General features: G+C 60.6%; 2 protein-coding genes across 2 annotated transcripts; both read left to right on the forward strand.

Moving 5' to 3' along the window:
- The first annotated feature begins 1,203 nt into the window (after positions 1-1,203).
- Positions 1,204-6,180, forward strand: TRIM56 (tripartite motif containing 56). The gene is made up of 2 exons (XM_075907981.2): positions 1,204-1,336; positions 2,422-6,180. The coding sequence occupies exon 2, from the start codon at positions 2,434-2,436 to the stop codon at positions 4,510-4,512; it is 2,079 nt and encodes a 692-aa protein (XP_075764096.2). The 5' UTR covers positions 1,204-1,336; positions 2,422-2,433; the 3' UTR covers positions 4,513-6,180.
- Positions 6,181-12,020: 5,840 nt separating this feature from the next.
- SERPINE1 (serpin family E member 1) lies at positions 12,021-17,564 on the forward strand. The gene is made up of 9 exons (XM_006117981.5): positions 12,021-12,179; positions 12,335-12,597; positions 13,770-14,003; positions 14,129-14,323; positions 14,501-14,699; positions 15,063-15,163; positions 15,647-15,733; positions 15,951-16,034; positions 16,266-17,564. The coding sequence occupies exons 1-9, from the start codon at positions 12,079-12,081 to the stop codon at positions 16,301-16,303; spliced, it is 1,302 nt and encodes a 433-aa protein (XP_006118043.1). The 5' UTR covers positions 12,021-12,078; the 3' UTR covers positions 16,304-17,564.
- Positions 17,565-17,621: the final 57 nt, after the last annotated feature.

Below are 17,621 nucleotides of genomic sequence, written 5' to 3' on the forward strand. Positions count from 1 at the left end.
GCACATGCAAAAGGACACAGGGACTGTGGCACCCACCCTCACGCACTTCTGAGGAGACAGTGACACACTCCCCAGCCACACAACCACAAAGAGAGTGCTCAGAGCCCCAGTGTGACCAAGGAGACACACCTGCCCAAAGACCAAACAACCAACAACCACACAGATGCTAACACACTCACGGACACACTAATTGCACACATGCACACTGACACACACACACTGACATTAACGCATACATATCTGTGCACACAAGGACACACTAACCGTGCACACACAAGGAGACTAACACAAGTCTGAGCAAATACGGACACACTAACTACCCACATACTGACACTTAAAACACACATCTGTGTGCACGTGGACACACCGCACACACACATCTGAGTACACACAGACACACTTACTGCACACACACTGACACTTACACACATGTCTGTGTGCAGACACACCACACACACTGACACTAACACACACATCTGCACACACGGACACACCGCACACACAATGGCACTAACACACACGTCTGTGCACACACGGACACACCGCACACACACTTACACTAACACACAGGTCTGCGCACATGGACACACCGCACACACACTTACACAAACACATGCGTCTGTGCGCACACGGACACACCGCACACACACTAACACTAACAGACACGGACACACCGCACACACACTTACACTAACAGACACGGACACACCGCACACACACTTACACTAACACACACGTCTGTGCACACACGGACACACCGCACACACACTTACACTAACAAACACGGACACACCGCACACACACTTACACTAACACACACATCTGTGCACACACGGACACACCGCACACACACTTACACTAACACACACGGACACACCGCACACACACTTACACTAACACACACGTCTGTGCACACACGGACACACCGCACACACACTTACACTAACACACACGGACACACCGCACACACACTTACACTAACACACACGTCTGTGCACACACGGACACACCGCACACATACTGACACTAACATTCGGGGGCTGGGAGCCATACGAGGCTCTGGGCAGGCCCTGTGGGGCTGGGAGCAGCTGGGGGCTGAGGAGGGGCCCAGTGGGCCTGGCGTGGGGCGGGCTGGGGGCTCCGAGGAAGCTGCGGTTCCGTTCGGGTGGGTCCCCCGGAGCCGGGGGTCGCTCTCCCCTGCGGTCGGGAGCGGCAGTGACACCCAGCCCAGCCCGGGCGCTGCCCTGGACACGAACTTTCACTTTCGCTTCTGCCCGAGTCACCAGCAGCTCCACGTTTGCACCCTGGGGAAGCGACACCCTCCCCCCGGACTCAGGTAATACCCTGCCCCCGCGGCCCTGCCACCGCGCCCTTGGGAGGGCAGCTGCCCGCCGCGCACCCCACTGCAAACAGAGCTGGGCCTCCCTGACCCACCGCCCCTTCCCGAGCCAGGGGGGAACCCAGCAGTCCTGGCTCCCCCCCGCCACGCCCCTCCCAGAGCCAGGGGGGAACCCAGCAGTCCTGGCTCCCCCCCGCCACGCCCCTCCCAGAGCCAGGGGGGAACCCAGCAGTCCTGGCTCCCCCCCTTTCCCCCTCCCCCGCCACGCCCCTCCCAGAGCCAGGGGGGAACCCAGCAGTCCTGGCTCCCCCCCCTTCCCTCCCGCCACGCCCCTCCCGGAGCCAGGGGAGAACCCAGCAGTCCTGGCTCCCCCCCCCCCCCGCCACGCCCCTCCCAGAGCCAGGGGAGAACCCAGCAGTCCTGGCTCCCCCCCGCCACGCCCCTCCCAGAGCCAGGGGAGAACCCAGCAGTCCTGGCTCCCCCCCCTCCCTCCCCCGCCACGCCCCTCCCAGAGCCAGGGGAGAACCCAGCAGTCCTGGCTCCCCCCCGCCACGCCCCTCCCAGAGCCAGGGGAGAACCCAGCAGTCCTGGCTCCCCCCCCCCCGCCACGCCCCTCCCAGAGCCAGGGGGGAACCCAGCAGTCCTGGCTCCCCCCCCCCTTCCCTCCCGCCACGCCCCTCCCGGAGCCAGGGGAGAACCCAGCAGTCCTGGCTCCCCCCCTTTCCCCCCCCGCCACGCCCCTCCCAGAGCCAGGGGGGAACCCAGCAGTCCTGGCTCCCCCTCCCCCCCCCGCCACGCCCCTCCCAGAGCCAGGGGAGAACCCAGCAGTCCTGGCTCCCCCCCCCTTCGCCCCGCCACGCCCCTCCCAGAGCCAGGGGAGAACCCAGCAGTCCTGGCTCCCCCTCTTCCCCCTCCCCAATCACCAGCCCCCACGCCCCTCCCAGAGCCAGGGAGAACCCAGCAGTCCTGGCTCCCAGCCCCTCCCCTGCTCTAACCACCAGCCCCCATGCCCTTCCCAGAGCTGGGGAGAGAACCCAGGCATCCAGGCTCCAAGTTCCGTAGCATCTCCATATCCGCCCTAGGTGCCCCTCACCATGGCCTCGGATGCCCCGTCCCTCTCAGACGCCATCACCACCGACTTCCTGACCTGCCCCATCTGCCTGGAGCGGCTGCGCCGACCGAAGATCCTGCCCTGTCTGCACACTTATTGCCAGGGCTGCCTGGAGGGGCTGCTGGGTGAGGGGCCAGGGCTGCGGTGTCCCGAGTGCCGAGAGGATGTGCCCTTGCCGCAGGGGGTGGACAGCCTCAAGAGCAACTTCTTTGTCACCGGGCTACTGGAGCTGGTGCGCCCAGAGGGTGAGGCGGGCCTGGCCTGTGCCCTGTGCCCGCTGATTGGGCAGCAGGGCAGCCACCCAGCCGTCTCTCGCTGCCTGGATTGTGCTGACAACCTGTGCCAGGCCTGTGCCGCCGGGCACCGCTGCTCCCGGCTCACCCACACCCACCAGTTGGTCAGCCTCCAGGGCTTCCTGTCCGGGCAGCATGATGAGGAGATCCGGCAGCGCCGGGCTGTGCGATGCCAGGAGCACCCGGGCGAGGAGCTGCGCTTTCTCTGTCAGCCCTGCGCCAGCCCCATTTGCCGGGAGTGCCGGCTGGGCCCGCACCTGGAGCACCCCTGCCACACGCTGGAGGAGGCAGCTGAGGCCCGGCGGCCACTGGTGGCTGAGTTGCTGGCTGGGGTGGAGGAGACAGCCAGGCAGGTGGCCCAGGGCCGAGTGGCACTGGAGGAGGAGCTGAACCAGCTGCGGCGGCACGAGGCTGGGTTGCGGGACGTGGTGGAGCGCACCTGCGGTGACGCGGCCCGGCGCCTGCAGGCCCACCAGGAGGAGGTGCTGGCCACCCTGCGGCACCACATGGAGGGGGGCGAGAAGGCAGCCGGCCTGCTCCGGTCCAAGCTGGAGCTGCAGGAGCAGCTGGCCCGTGGCACAGCAGACATGGCCCGCAAGGTGCTGGACCTGGGCCAGCCAGTAGAGATCGTGTCGCTGGAAGCCCTGATCACCCAGCGGCTCGGACAGCTCCAGGCCTTCCACTGGGAGCCGCTTGGGCTGCCACGCCCCCAGCTCATCGTCCGCCTTGATCTGCAGAGCTTGGGTAGCCTCTTCCAGCTGGACCTGGCTGAAGCCAGGGAGGACAAGGCCCAGCATGATGCCCCTGCCCTAGAGCTGGCACCCCTTGCCCCAGCGCCATCACCCCATGCCCTGGAGCCTTCACCTTCTGCCCCAGAGCCATCACCCCTTGCCCTGGAGCCAGCTCCCCCTTCCCCAGAACTGGCCCCCTGCCGGCCACCCCCCACCGCCCACTTCTCCTGCAGCTTCTCGGTGCGGGTCCTGGGAGACAAGAATAGGCCCCGGATCACAGGGATTTGCCCCCTGGGCCTCAGCGAGCTGCTCCTGGCCGATGAGGAGAACCGCAGCCTCAAGCGCTTCTCTCTGCAGGGGGACTTCCTGGGCACTATCCCGGTGCACGGCGGAGTGGCCCCTTGCAGCGTGGCGGCCATAGGGGCCAAGGTGGCCTACACGGCTGGCTCCCGGCTCTATCTGGCAGAGCGGGACGGTGCCCTGGTGTGGCAGAAGGCCCTGCGCCCTACCCAGGCCAGCCACGCCGTCGTGCCAGCAGCAGAGGGGGGCGAAGCCGTGGCTGTGAGTGTGGCTGGGCACCTGGAGGTCTACAATGCCCGGGGGGAGCTGTTGGAAAAGATCTTCCCGGATGGACACAACCGTTTGGCTATGGTGTTCGTGGCCAGTCGGCACGGCCGCTACGTGGCCTCTGACTGGCACCGGCGCAGCGTGGTGGCATTCGACGGGCATGGGCAGCTGTGGGCAGAGCTGGGTGAGGAGCAGCTGAAACAGTGCCAGCCGGGGGCTGTCTGCGCTGATGACAAGGATTATTTCTACGTAGCCCTGCGGGAGCTGAACAAGGTGGTGGCTTTTGGGCCGGGCGGGGAGGCGTTGGGGCCGTTCCTCAGTGCCCGGCATGGCATTGAGAGAGCCCGGGTGGCTACCATCACCGGGGACGGGCGCTTCGCCGTGGCCCTGAGTAATGGCACCGTCCATGTTTTCCGCATCCAGTACCCGGGACAGGGAGCGCCGGGGGAGGGCACAGGGAGAGGGAGATGAGAAGAGTGCATGTGTGTGCACATAGGTGTGCAGACAATGAGTGTGTGCACACTAGTGTATGTGTTCGTGTGTGCATTAGAGCGTGTGCATTCTGTGTGTGTGCATTAGTATGCGTCACTGGCTGTGTTAGTACATGCATTAGTGCATGCTTGTATGCACATCAGCATCTGTTTGTTAGGGTGTGTCTACACTGCAGGGGTTTTTTTTTTTTTTGGAAAAACAGTTGTTTTTCCGAAAAAAATTTCACTTACATCCACACTGCTATTATATTCTATCAAAAGAAAATCAAAAGAACAGAGGGGTTTTCCCAAAATTGGTAAACCTCATTCTACGAGGAAGAATGTCTTTTCTGAAAGTGCTCTTTCGGAAAAAGGCGTGTGTGGACACGGAAGAAGGAGTTCAGGAGTTCTTTCAGGAGGAAAGAGGAAAAAGCACCAGTGCCCTGGTGGCCCCTCTGTCCATAGCAATCACAGCTGAAATGTGAGATAGCATCCATTCCCCTGTGGACACTATCGGTCGAAAGAGCAGATCGCTTTTTCGATGCGCTTTGGCAGTGTGGACACTCTCTTTCGGACTTCGAAAAGAAGTCTGTAGTCTAGACATTCCCTTAGTGTGTGCTAGTGTGGGTGACACTACATGCACTAGTGCCCACTTGTGTTAGTGTGTGCACTAGTGTGTTGATGCTATCAGTGAGTGGGAGTATTTGAGGAGCATGTGCGCAAGTGTGAGCCTACACTGCGGTGGCTGGCTGTGGCTGAGTGTGCGTGACACAGCCCCACCCGTGCTGGCAGGGGGGAGAACGCCCCCTACAGGAGAATTCCCCTGTGGTCTAAGGAGGCAGGGATCCAGGTGGGTGGGAGAGAGCCCCTGGGGGGTAGGATGAGAGCTGTATCCAAGCACAGCACTAGGCAGTGGGGGGGCCCATCCCCACGGCAACCTGATGGGGCCCAGGAATGGGGGAGCAGAGCATCCCCATCCCTGAATCCTCAGCCCAGACCGCTTCTCCCCACCCTGGCTCCCAGAGCCACAGACCACGCCCTGCTCCCAGACACCCCCATGTCACTCTGAGCTACACCCCCCAAATGTGAGACACCCCTCACAGACTTCTGTCAAGGCCCCCAACAAAGGGACATCCTGTGGTGGTGGGGGTCCTGGAACCTGCCCTCTAGCACTCTGAAGTAGTAGCATCTTGGGGGGGGGGGCTGGGTATGAGGGACTTGGCAGGACATGGGGGTCAGGAGGGGATCCCTCCCCCCAGATCAGGCCCTGCCAGACTGCTTGGTGCAGGGCTGGATTCCTGAGGGGGCTAGCTGTGCTGCCCGGGCACCTCTGAGGTCCGTAGAAGCCCCACAGGGGGCTCTGTCTGTCTGACCCCAACCTTCAATAAAGAGATGGATTTTGTTTCAGAGCCGGTGACTCTGCGTGGGGGGCAGAAGGGGACAATGTGCTCTGGGGCTGGCAGGGAGGAAGGGAGGGCTGTGCTGGGGGCCCATTTGAGTCCCAGCACACTCTGGGAACACCCCCAGGCTGTGACTCAGCCCGATTTGGACTCCAGGCCCTGTGGGACGTGACTCAGCCGTGTGAGCCTCCAGCACGTTGGAAGCCACATGTGGGCCCAGCCTCTGCACATGGACACCAGGTCTCGTTGAGGACCATGTGCTGGGAGAAAGGGGGGGCTGGGGAATGGGGGCACAAAATGTGGGGTGTAGGACAGGTGTGGGGCAGGGACATGGCAGGCAGCAGAGCAGATGGGAAATCTAAACCGCCCTCCCTGGGTTGGGTTGGGCCCTGTGGTTCTGGGCCACACAGGGCTGTCTGTCTAGCCATCTATCTATGACTGATCAATCCCCCCAGGGCTTCTGGACAGACCAAACTGAGCCCCTCCCCACCTTAATGTGCCTCTCCATCCCATCCCCCAGGCCCAGGCTATGCCAGAGACTCCCTTGTCCCAGGGATGAGTTCCTGTCTGATGGCACAACCAGGCCCCTGCACCATGCATAGGGAGCTCCCCTCCTTGCAAAAGGCCACCTCCTCTGATAGGGGGAAGTGAGTGCAGAGTGGGGGGGGAAGGGGGTCACTTGAGTTTTCAGGCAAATTTCAGACCCTTCAGCCCTCAAATGAGTTTCGACTTAAAATTTCCAGCCAGCCAAACCCCAAAGACAGAGTTTGGGAGCAAAACCCCAGCTGTATGTAAAGACACATTAGGACTCTATCCCCCCTTTCCTACTGAAAGTTTAGGGTGTGACTGCCCCACCTGGCTCCCTGGTTTGGACGCTGTGTCTTAGCTGTGCCCTCTACAGTGTGGGGTGAGAAAGGGCTGGGCCAGTCTCACGTGACTCCGGGACCTGCAGATTTCAGGACAGGCCCAGGAGTGGGAAGGTGCATGTAAGCCACAGGAGCTGTCATCCCTCCATTTCCACTTCCCCGTGAGGCCAAGCCCTGCCCAGGTCCCAGAGAAAAGCCTTGGCAGCTCCAGCATCTGGTTCTGGAGACACAATGGAGCAGTGCCCGGCAGGAAGTGTATCCAATGGAGAGAGGAAACCAGGGTCGGTATCTGTATTGGGCTGCGCTGGGGGGTGAGCTAATGGGTGTTGATTCGGGAACTGAAGATGCAACATGACCTGTTCCGGGAATTCCCAGCTGGCCCCATTGTAGGGGAACTTCACATGATTCATGCAGCACCAGTGTGGGAAATGGGGTCTTTCCCCTCTAGGAAATGCCAGCTCCCATCTGGCCTCAAGGCCCCACAGTGTCAAGCATGGCAGACTCCAACTGAGATAGCCCCCTCCCTATACCCATGCTGTGCCAGGCCCTGCCCAGACCCGGATGGGATCAGGCCCCGTGGGGCCGAGCGCTGCCCAGATCCGGCTGGGCTTGGGGCTGGCTGGGTATTGCTCCCACACCAGCTGTGAGAGCCTCCTCCCCGGCCTGCGGCGCCCCAGGCTCCGTCTGGCTGCTGGATCCTTGGCGCGCCGGTGATGTGGCTCTGAGTCGAGAGGAGATAACGGAGCAGCCGTGAATAAGGGATGGCTCATCCGAGCCGGGCGCAGGGGAAAGTGCGGAGAACATGGGGGCGGGAGCCTGCAGGTTAAACCCCCTCCCCCTACCAGCCAGGGCAAGAACCCAGGAGCCCTGGCACTCGCCCCTCTGCCAGGGACCTCCCCCCCCCCCCCCCCAAAGCGCTCCCCAGCGCCTGGGCCGCAGCCGTGTGGTGCCTGGGTCCCTGCGCGAATCGCCTCTGTCCCGCCACTCGCTGGCTCCTGGGCTGGATCGCACGTGGGCGCCCGCGGCCCCGTGAGGAGTCGTGGGCACAGGGGGTGTCTGGGGATGGGGGCCACGCGGACGGTGCAAGGGAGCCCCTCTGTGCAGACCCGCCTGGCCCCTCCCGACTGCCCGAACTTGCTGATCCTTAGGTAACCCCCAGACCCGCGCTGCCGCTCGCCCAGTGACCCCTCCTGGCGTGACGCCACTCAGGCCGCCCGCAAGCCCGGCCCCGCTCACCGCACCGCTGTTCCCAGAACCCGGTTCCTCAAACTGAGTCCCCGCCCCTCCCCCACTTCCAGGGCTTGGCCCCGGGGCAGGGGCAGGGGCTGCGCTGAGCCAGGGAGCCGTGTGCAGCCATGGCCGCCGGATTCCTCCGGCTTGGTGTGCTCCCCACCACCTCCTCCCTCCACACCCGCACCGCGCCCGCACTCCCCGGCCACTTCCCCTGCGTGCGGCTGCTGTTACCAATAGAAAAGCGGCAGCGCTGGGCGGGGCGGTGCGGGACTGGGGTCCGCTCTCCAGGGCTCTGGCTCGGATCGGGGCTCAGGGTGAGGGGCAGGAGTCACAGGCCAGCAGGAGCTCCATAGGGTGCTGCTCGGGGCCGGCCAGGGCTCAGTCCGGATGTAATGACCTCGCTGCCTATTTTTAGCTCCCCAAACACGTTCCCAGACTTGTGGAAAGTTCTTGATGTTTGAGGGATTCCACCGCCCTCGCCCCCAGCGGCAGAAATAACTCTGGGCTTGGAAGGGTTGGATCCAGCCCAGCCCCAGAGCCGCTCTTCACTCTAACCACTGGCCCGCACTACTCTCCTGGAGTTGGCGAGAACCCAGGAGTCCTGGCTCCCAGCCCCACCAACCCCCAGACACCTCTCCCCTCGCAGACACAAAGAGACAACCCGGGAGTCCTGGCCCCCCCGCTCCTCACGCTAACCCACCAGCCCCCGCTCCCCTGTCAGAGCTGGAGGGAGGAACCGTCCAGGTTCCCAGGGCCTGGCAGGCTGGGGACTCTGTAGCTACTGACTGGATGAGGGGGCGACGCGGAACATTCCATCCTGGCCACTCACCAGTCAGACCCTGGCTGAGCTCCCCACAGTGACCAAGGCTGAGCCGGCATTCCCGACCCACGGGCTCAGAGACAGCCCAGCTCTGGCAGGGGATGTGGGGCTAGTCGTTAGAGCAGGGGGGCTGGGAGCCAGAACTCCTGGCTTCTCTCTCTGGGAGGGGAGGGCTGGCAGAGGGTCACTGATACGGTGTGGGATGTGGTGCACCAGCACTGTCCCTGTGTCTCCACATGGCTCGCAATGCCCTGACGGGGGCTGCTGGCGACTTGGGAAACGTGCTGGTTCCCCAGTAGCTGGGTCTGGCCACAGCGATATGGGGACCGGATGTGTGAGGAGTGCAGAAGCCACAGCTGTGGAGCGGCATGGGAGTAAGGACTCCCAAAGACAGCCCCAAGCCCCCACCCACATCCTTTGTATGCAGCCCCTGTGCCCATCTCCTGTTGCAGCCCCTCTGCCCGCCACATCACACTAGTGATGCCACCTTCGCCTGCGGCAAAGCCCCTCTCCCCCAGCCAGGAGACAGCATAGGACCTGTGCCTGGGTCTCCTCTTTGTCTGCAAAGCCTTGGCGGAGCCAGTCCCCAGGCTCTGCAGGGAGGGGTCAGGCTGCTGCCCCAGTGTTCCAGGAGGGGGGGGATGTCCCATGGAACTGGGGAACCCCAGGATCAGAGCTGTGGCAGGGGGGCTGGCTTGCACTCAGGAGCCGGAAGAGCAAAGCCCAGAGGCAGCTCTGAGAATGGAACTGACAATCCCCCCCAGCATCTCCCCTGCTCCACACCAAACCCAGTGTTCCCCAATCTTTCAGCCGCCAGATCCCACCCGCTCCTGCCCGTCCAGTCACACCTGGGATGGGATGTGAAGGGTCAATGTGGGGCTGGCCAAAGTGATTCTCTGTACACAACCTGCCAGATTCCCCATCCCCAGACTCCCCCTCCCCTGCTGCTCTGACACCCCCTGCCCCCAGCACCCACTCCTCTCCCATCTGGGGTGGAACCCAGGCATGTGGGGGAAGGGCTGGGTTGCGAATTTCTCAGCCAGGGAAGTGAGTGCCAAGGGCTACTTTTGGAGCAGGTTGGTGCCTGGCCAAGGGCAGAAACAGAAGCTGGGAGTCACATGCTGCCCCCACTCCCAGCTGGGTTCATGCCCCCTTTGTCTCCATGCTGCTGCCTGTCTTTATCAACATTCCAGCTCCTCTTACAAGATCCCCATGGGCAGGCAGCCTCTCCATCCCCCACAGGAAGGGCTTGACATCAGCCCTGCATTGGGGTCATTGAGGGGGCAGTGGTTGCAATGACAGGATGCTATGGGAACATCTGGCTCACCACTGGCGGGGACACTTCGGGGGGAGGGGTTGATGCTCCCTTGGGGCCAAGTCCCTCTCTTAAGCTCACAGCCCCTACCCTGGGCATTGTCCCTGCAGAGTGCTAAGCTGGGGAAGGGAGCTGGGAGGCTGTTATCCAGCAACTGGAGCCTGGTGGGGGGCACAGAGCAATACAGGACTGGTTGGACCTGGCAGGATGGGGGGCTTGGCAGTACTGAGAGCAAGGATGTGGGAATGTTCCCCAAAACTTAAGCCACCACTGCGCTCCCAGAGCTGGGAGAGAGCTCAGGAGTCCTGGCTCCCGTGCTCTAAGGCACCCCTCTTCCTGCCCCTCCCCAAGCTGGGGAGAGAACCCCTTCCTCTGGATCCTGTGCCCCACTGCCCCTAGGCTGGGACACTCTAGACCCAGACACCCCCCCCCCCCCACTTCACCCAATGTCCCAGTCTCACCCCGGATCACCCACTGCCCTCCTCTACCCTCTCCACAAGGTGTCTCCCTCTCGAATGCTGGGCAGGAAAACCCAAAGCCCCTCCCACCACACCCCCTTTGTGGCCCAGAGGAGGCTGGATCGGGGGAGGGGGGTTTCCAGAAAATCCTCTGCCCAGCTGGGGTGGCTCATACACTCAGAGGCCAGGTTTGGGATCAGGAGGTGGCGGATTTGGGGAGCAGTGTCACTATCATCTGGGGCATGAGTCCCATGGCTTATGGGCACACTCAATGGCCCCATTCCCTGCCAAGCCAGAGCCTCCTGTAGCGGGGCTGGGCACTGGGAAACTGAATTGGGGGGCACTGGGTTGGGCTGGGGTCACTAAGGAAGATCTAACACTCCTCCCAAACCCCCAAATACCACGTACCTCCTGAACACACCTTCCCCAGCCCCACCACACACACACAGACACCCAGCCCCCCCCCACGTGTATGGAGGCACCCTGTTTCCTCCTCCCCAACACACACCCAGCCTCCCCAGGTGGACAGAGATGTCCAGCCCTCCATACCAAATCACACACACACAGGAAGACCTCTCTCTCTCTCTCTCTCTCTCTCTCTCTCTCACTCACACACACACACACACAGAGCCAGGCCTGTCTGACACACACATACACCCTTTAACCCTTTTGGCTTTGCTCCCAGCTGGAAAAACAAATTGTGTTTATTTTGTTCCAGAGTTTCCCTATAGCAACAGCCTACAGTTCAGCCCCTCAACCTGCACCTACGTCTGACCCAGCTCTGCTCCCCAGCATGTCCTCCCTTCTGACATGTAGTAGGGGATACAACAGAAAGTGGGTCTCTGGGGCAGTGTTTCTCAACCTTTTTTTTAATATAGTACCTACCCCTCCAGTACCTACTGTTTTCAGACACAATTTTTTTCTACCATTGCAACACATTTGTTTAAACAACTTAACCATAGCTGGCAGGGTGATGAAATTTTTGGGTGTAAAAATTACAAAAATAATAAAGTGCTGTAAAACTTAAAGCAAAATTTCAGTTGTGTTGATGTACTCCCCCACACACACACACACGTCTCTTGAGTAAAGGTACTGGTGCCACGGGTTAAGAAATACTGCTCTGGGGGCCTGCCCTGCCCTGCCCTGCCCTGGGGGTGACACACACTAGGGGTAACACAAGGGGGCTGTGCATGGGGGTGACTTGCTTTGGGGGCAGCAACAGGGGCTCTGTCCCTCCTTTACCTGGGCGATACTCCGGAGCCCGTGAGGACGGCGGGGAGGCGGTTGGGGGCATGCTAAGCGCCTCGGGCCACGGGCCACGCCTGCCCTCTGATGCCACCCCGGGGAGCGCAACAGGCAGAGGGGGCGTGGCAGAGAATCCCGCCACCCCGGTCCACTCGCCCCCGCAAAGAGCGGGCGCTAGGACCCGGGCCGGGCTGTTGGCTCCCCCCGGGGTAGGAGGAGGCGCGGGGGCGATGAGTTCATCGCGGTTTTCCGCGCCTTGGGCGCACGGCGAGCGGATAAAAGGCGACGGGGCCAGACACTTCGCAAGTCTCCGGCTTCGACAAGTCTCTAGGTGAGGCAGCCAGCGGTGCGGCGACGCCTACCGGGCTCCCTACTGCCGGCCTGGGAGAGGGGTACGCCGCGTCCCGGCTGCGCTCTTTGCCCAGCTCGGGGGTCAGAGCCGGGACTCCTGGGTTCTTTTCTAACTTTCCTGTTTTCTCCCTTTAGGATGCAGCTCCCACTAGTGGTTCTGGCCTGCACGGCCCTCCTCTGCGTGGCCAGCCCTCTGAGCCGCCCTGCTGGCTCCCGCGTGGCCCAGCTCTCTGCTGACTTTGGGGTGAGGGTTTTCCGGGAGGTGGTCAAGGCTTCCTCGGATCGTAATGTCGCTTTCTCGCCGTTCGGCGTGGCCTCCGTGCTGGGCATGCTGCAGATGGCGGCTGCTGGGGAGAGCCGGAGTCAGATCAAGGCAGCCATGGAATACGGGGTGACTGGTAAGTGGCTGGGGAAGTGGTGGTATCCCCATCAGCATTACTGGGGCCCCAAAGCATCTCAGTTGTAGCCAGCTGCAGCCACCTCCAGGGCCAGGCATCTCCACTCCCTGTGTAAGTGCCCATCCCATTCCAGAGGTGGGTGCATCTTAGTGCCAGGCAACAGGTCCCTATGTAACCAACTGCCCCCACCCCCAGAGGTGGCTGCATATTGGCTCTGAACAACAGAATGTTGTATAACCAGATACCCCACCCCAGAGGCAGCTGCCTTTGCACACTGGGCGAGGGGCTTGTAGTATTAACCAGGGGTGGGCAATAAGTTTTGCAGAGGAGCCATTTCACAAACTGGTTTGTGATCATGGAGCCTCCCAGAAGGGTGGGGCCTCAGTCAGAAGAGGTGGTTCCCCCTAGGTGCCATGCCTCCTGGAAGGGGAAGAGACTTTGTGCTCCCCCTGCCCTGCCAGGGGTATGCAGTGCCTAGAGGGAACTGCCAGCTGTCTTGAACAGCTGGTGGTTCCCTCTAGGTCAGGGCTCCTCAACATATAGCCCACAGCCCTTTTCTTTGTGGCCCGTGGGGTGGCTTGGGTTTACATGGGGTTCAACTTGTGGCCCACGGATGGGATCCTCTGAACAACGACAAAGCAGCTCCCAGGCAGGGTAAGCATTGAAAAACACAAGTGGATGGGCAGGCTGGAACAGACGGGTACAGCGTTTCTAGCCCTCAGGGAGGAGGTGCCGGGAGCGCTGCAGCATTGTGGGCGTTATTGTATTCATGCCTGTCAGTGTGGAAAGTATTTGTATGTATATACAACCACACTTAAGTTGTGGCCCTCGGCATGTGCTGTGAGTATCATTGTGGCTCCTGGGGCTTCCAAAGTTGTGTAGCCCTGGTCTAGCCACCAGACAGCCCTTCATTCTTCCTCCTGGAGGGTCACAAAGTAACTTGCTGTTCAGAACAGCTGATGGCTCCCTCTAGACATTGCATGGGGTGGGGGGGAAGCCACCAGCTGCTTGGGCTGTTCAAAGCATTGACATTGCACACTCCCCTGCCACCATGTCTTGATTGGCCTGGGGGCAGGGGAGCAGTAGGGCAGGCTGTGGGGCTTGATGGGCCAGATCTTGCCCACTGTGTTATTAATGTTGCATTGTCCTGACAAGTTGTCCCTCCCTTGCAGAGCGAGGTGCCCCCCAGGCCCTGCGGTGGCTGCACAGAGAGCTGACAGCCCCATGGAACCAGGACAGGGTGGATGTGGCTGATGCGCTGTTTGTGCAGCGGGATCTTGAACTGACTCCTGGCTTCATGAAGATGTTCGCCCGGGTCTTTCGCCAGACCGTCAAGCAGGTCAACTTCACAGAGTGTGAGCGGGCACGCTTCATCGTCAATGACTGGGTCCGGACTAGCACCCACGGTGAGCGGCCAGGATGCCTGGGTCCTGTCCCTGGCTGGGGTGGGTTGGGGGGTGTGTGCGCACACAGCAGGGAGCCAGGATTCCTGAGTTTTGTTGGTCTCTGACACTCTTTGCTATGGTTTCAGGGATGATCAGTGACTTCCTGCCCCTGGGCACTGTGGATGACCTGACCCGCTTGGTGCTGGTGAATGCTGTGTATTTCAAAGGGCTCTGGAAGCTGCCTTTTCCAGAGGCAGCCACACGCCACCGTGTCTTCCACAAGCCGGATGGGAGCAGCATGGCGGTGCCCATGATGGAGCAGACAGCCAAGTTCAACTATGGTGAGAGGGAGGTGGGCAGGTCTCGAGCTTTCTCTGCAGCCTCTTCCCCACTCTCTGGGCTGAGACCATCTAAATTCAACCTTTCCTGGAATCTCTTCTGCTCTCTGCTCCCCCAAAGGAAAGGGGCAGAATGACCTGCACCACACCCAACCACTTAACCCAGCTCTCCCCACCCAGGTGAATTCTCCACCCCAGACGGAGTAGAATACGATGTAGTGGAGCTGCCATACCATGGGGACACACTCAGCATGCTGATCGCTGCCCCATACCAACGCAACGTGCCCCTGGCCACCCTGACACAGGTTATTGATGCACGGCTGGTGGGAGAGTGGAAAAGCAACATGACCCGGGTGGCCCGGCTGCTTGTGCTTCCCAAGTAAGAACTACCCCCTACCTGCACCAGCCTCATTCTGAAGCTGGGATTCCTGGGCCCTCTCCCTAGCTCTGGGAGGGAATCTGGGTTTGGTGGGTTCAGGATGGACTGGGAGCCAAGACTCCTGGGCAGTGTTCCCTCTAATTTCCATCCATGTGCAAAATTTTGTTCTATGCACAGAGTCATGTGCAGACATGCACCACCAGTAGATACATGCTGCTGGCTGTGGGTGCTCTGCTAGTCAGGGCACTAGATGAGTCCCTTGCACAGGTGGGCTTTTACATGCCCATGCTGCTGGAGGGGGTGCTGAACATGTCTCTTATTTCCCCCCCTCCCCCCTTTGCTGATCCTGTTTGCCCCCTACAGGTTCTCCCTGGAGACAGAGTCCAACTTGCACTGGCCCTTGCAGCAGCTGGGCATTAGAGATGTCTTCCAACCTGGCACTGCAGACTTCACCAGCCTCTCAGGTGAGGGCTTTGCCTCTGTGCAGAGAAGAGGCTGCCCCCGCTGCCACTTCTGTCTCCTGCTTGTTCTTTGCCTCCTTGAGTGCTGGGTGGGCAGAGGCGTAGCAAGGATGTTATGCACTCAGGACCTCGCCACCACTTCTGCACAGCTGGGCCCTGAATCGGGCACATGGCTGAGCCCTAGTCTGGGAGGACGGGGGGAGTTTGTACTGCATCTTCCTCTGCTCCCTACAGTTTGGGGCTGGCCTCAGCATGCACTGCCAGTGGCTATGGGCTGGGGGCAGAGAGGCAGGGAGGAGACTCCAGCCAGTGGAGCAGGCAGAGGAGGAGCTGGCCAGCTGAGGGATGACAGGGAAATGGAGAGGGGACTAAATTGGCACCACTCCCCTTACTGTGGCACGTAGGGGCAATTGCCACCCCCTTGCTATGCCACTGGGGGTGGGGGAATGCCCTGGAACCCCATGCTCATGACTCATTCTCTTCCAGCCAAAGAGTCGCTGTATGTGGCCCGTGCACTGCAGAAAGTGAAGATTGAGGTGAACGAGAGTGGCACCAAAGCCTCATCAGCCACAGGTGAGAGGGTCAGTGGCCTCCCAGGGTGTGCTCGGGGGGGGGGGGGGGGGAGCAGCCAGGGGGTGCATTGTGGCCTGGCTGAAGAGTCTCCCTCTTATCACGACCTATCCCACAAGGGCAGTGAGCTCTGGCCCTGGGGAATGGAGCCGGCATCTCCATCCATGTGTGGGGCAGCCCAGCCGACTCCCTGGGGTGACTTCCACTTCCTCTCTTGCAGCTGCCATTGTCTATGCCCGGATGGCACCCCCGGAGATCATCATGGACCGGCCCTTCCTCTTCGTGGTGCGCCACAACCCCACAGGTGAGGATCCAACCTGGGCCCCAGCTCTTTGGGACACACTCCTCTCCCAGAGATGGGGAGAACCTGGCTTGAGGAATTCCAGGACCGGCTTAGCCATGGGTTTCATGTACCCCAGCATCCTACCACTGGCCAGACCACCTCTGCTGTATTGGGGGGAGGAAGCAGTGGGATTGGGAGGGGGAAGTTGTGACTTTCATGACTCTCCTCCTTACTCCGTTCTCTACCCACCAGGTGCCATCCTCTTCATGGGACAGGTAATGGAACCCTGAGTTCAGGGACACCCTGCGCTGGGAGCAATCGGGGAAGCAAACCATCTCTGGGGAAAGGGGCTCCCCCAGCCCCTCTGCCTGAGCATCAGGTGCCTGCCTTGTTCAGTTTGACTCTCTGGGAGCCAAGATCGGGTCCTGCTCAAGCGATTACTCTGTTTTGGGCAGCATGTTCACGACCCCCACTGACAGGACAGCTGCCCACGCTGACCACTTCCCTTGGAACTGTCAACCACCACCAGCAATTCCAGGCACAGGCTGGCGTTGACTCCCAGCAACTCGGTTCTTGTGATTCCTGCTTTGCTTGGGCTTAGGGCCCACATGGATTTGAGTGTTTACACTGGAGGCTACTACCTCGCCCACTCTTGGAGGTGGGGGGGGGGTTTGTTATCAGGAACCCTGTTCTCAGGAGTACTGGGAGGCCTGGACTGGGCATGAGTGTATGGAAGAGTAATATATTGTAGAGGATATAATATATTTCTAGCTTTGTTTGCATTTTTGAGGGGTAGGGGCAGGAATGGTGGGCCAGAGGGTGGATGGCTGAGGTATGGCCAGAGATGTTGCTATAACCTTTGTTCACTATAGGAAGCACAAACTAATCACCACCTCCTCCAAGATTTGTGTGGACAAACAGATGCAGTTACCTCTCCCTGAGGGCCTCTCAGTCAGCCACCCAGCCCTGAGCATGCTCCACTTCCTGCAAGAGCTGCTCTCTAGCAGCCAGACAGAGTCCTATTGCAGGGGGCCTTCTCTGCCTGCGTCACTCCCTGGCAGTACAGGAAGCTGGGTGAAGCAATCGGCACGTGTCCCCAGCAGTGCTGCACATGCAGATCAGGGTCAGGGGTTAGTTGCTCTCACCAGCCAGTACGCATCACCCCCCAAAAATCAGTGGATGTCTAAAAATAATCCAATGGTGGCTGGGCAAGGGACTGGCAGCTGAGGTATATCATTCCCTTCCACCCCCTTCTTTTTTCCTTCTCAACCCTAGCATTTTCCCCTTTGGCATTAAAGGAACAGTATGTGCTGTGGGAATCTAAATAGCCCACTACCACCTCCCAGACTCCATTGCAGTAGTGCCTTTAAAGTAATGTGTGCCTTTTCCCTATACAAGCTGGGCAAGGGATGTGGGGGACCCCATAGATTTGCCTGACCTATATCCCTACTGCATGGAAGCAGGATTGCCCAACAGGAGCAGTGAGTTGTAAGGAACATGCTTGTGTGTGGGTGTGCATATGTATATTTTAATAAAATATCTATGGAAACATGGTGTGGTCCTTGCCTTGTGGCTGTGCCTGTTCCCTATCCTGAGCCCTGGGCCCAG

Source organism: Pelodiscus sinensis, chromosome 22 (genome assembly GCF_052426305.1).
Source record: "Pelodiscus sinensis isolate ZL-2025 chromosome 22, ASM5242630v1, whole genome shotgun sequence".
Lineage (NCBI taxonomy): Eukaryota > Metazoa > Chordata > Testudines > Trionychidae > Pelodiscus > Pelodiscus sinensis.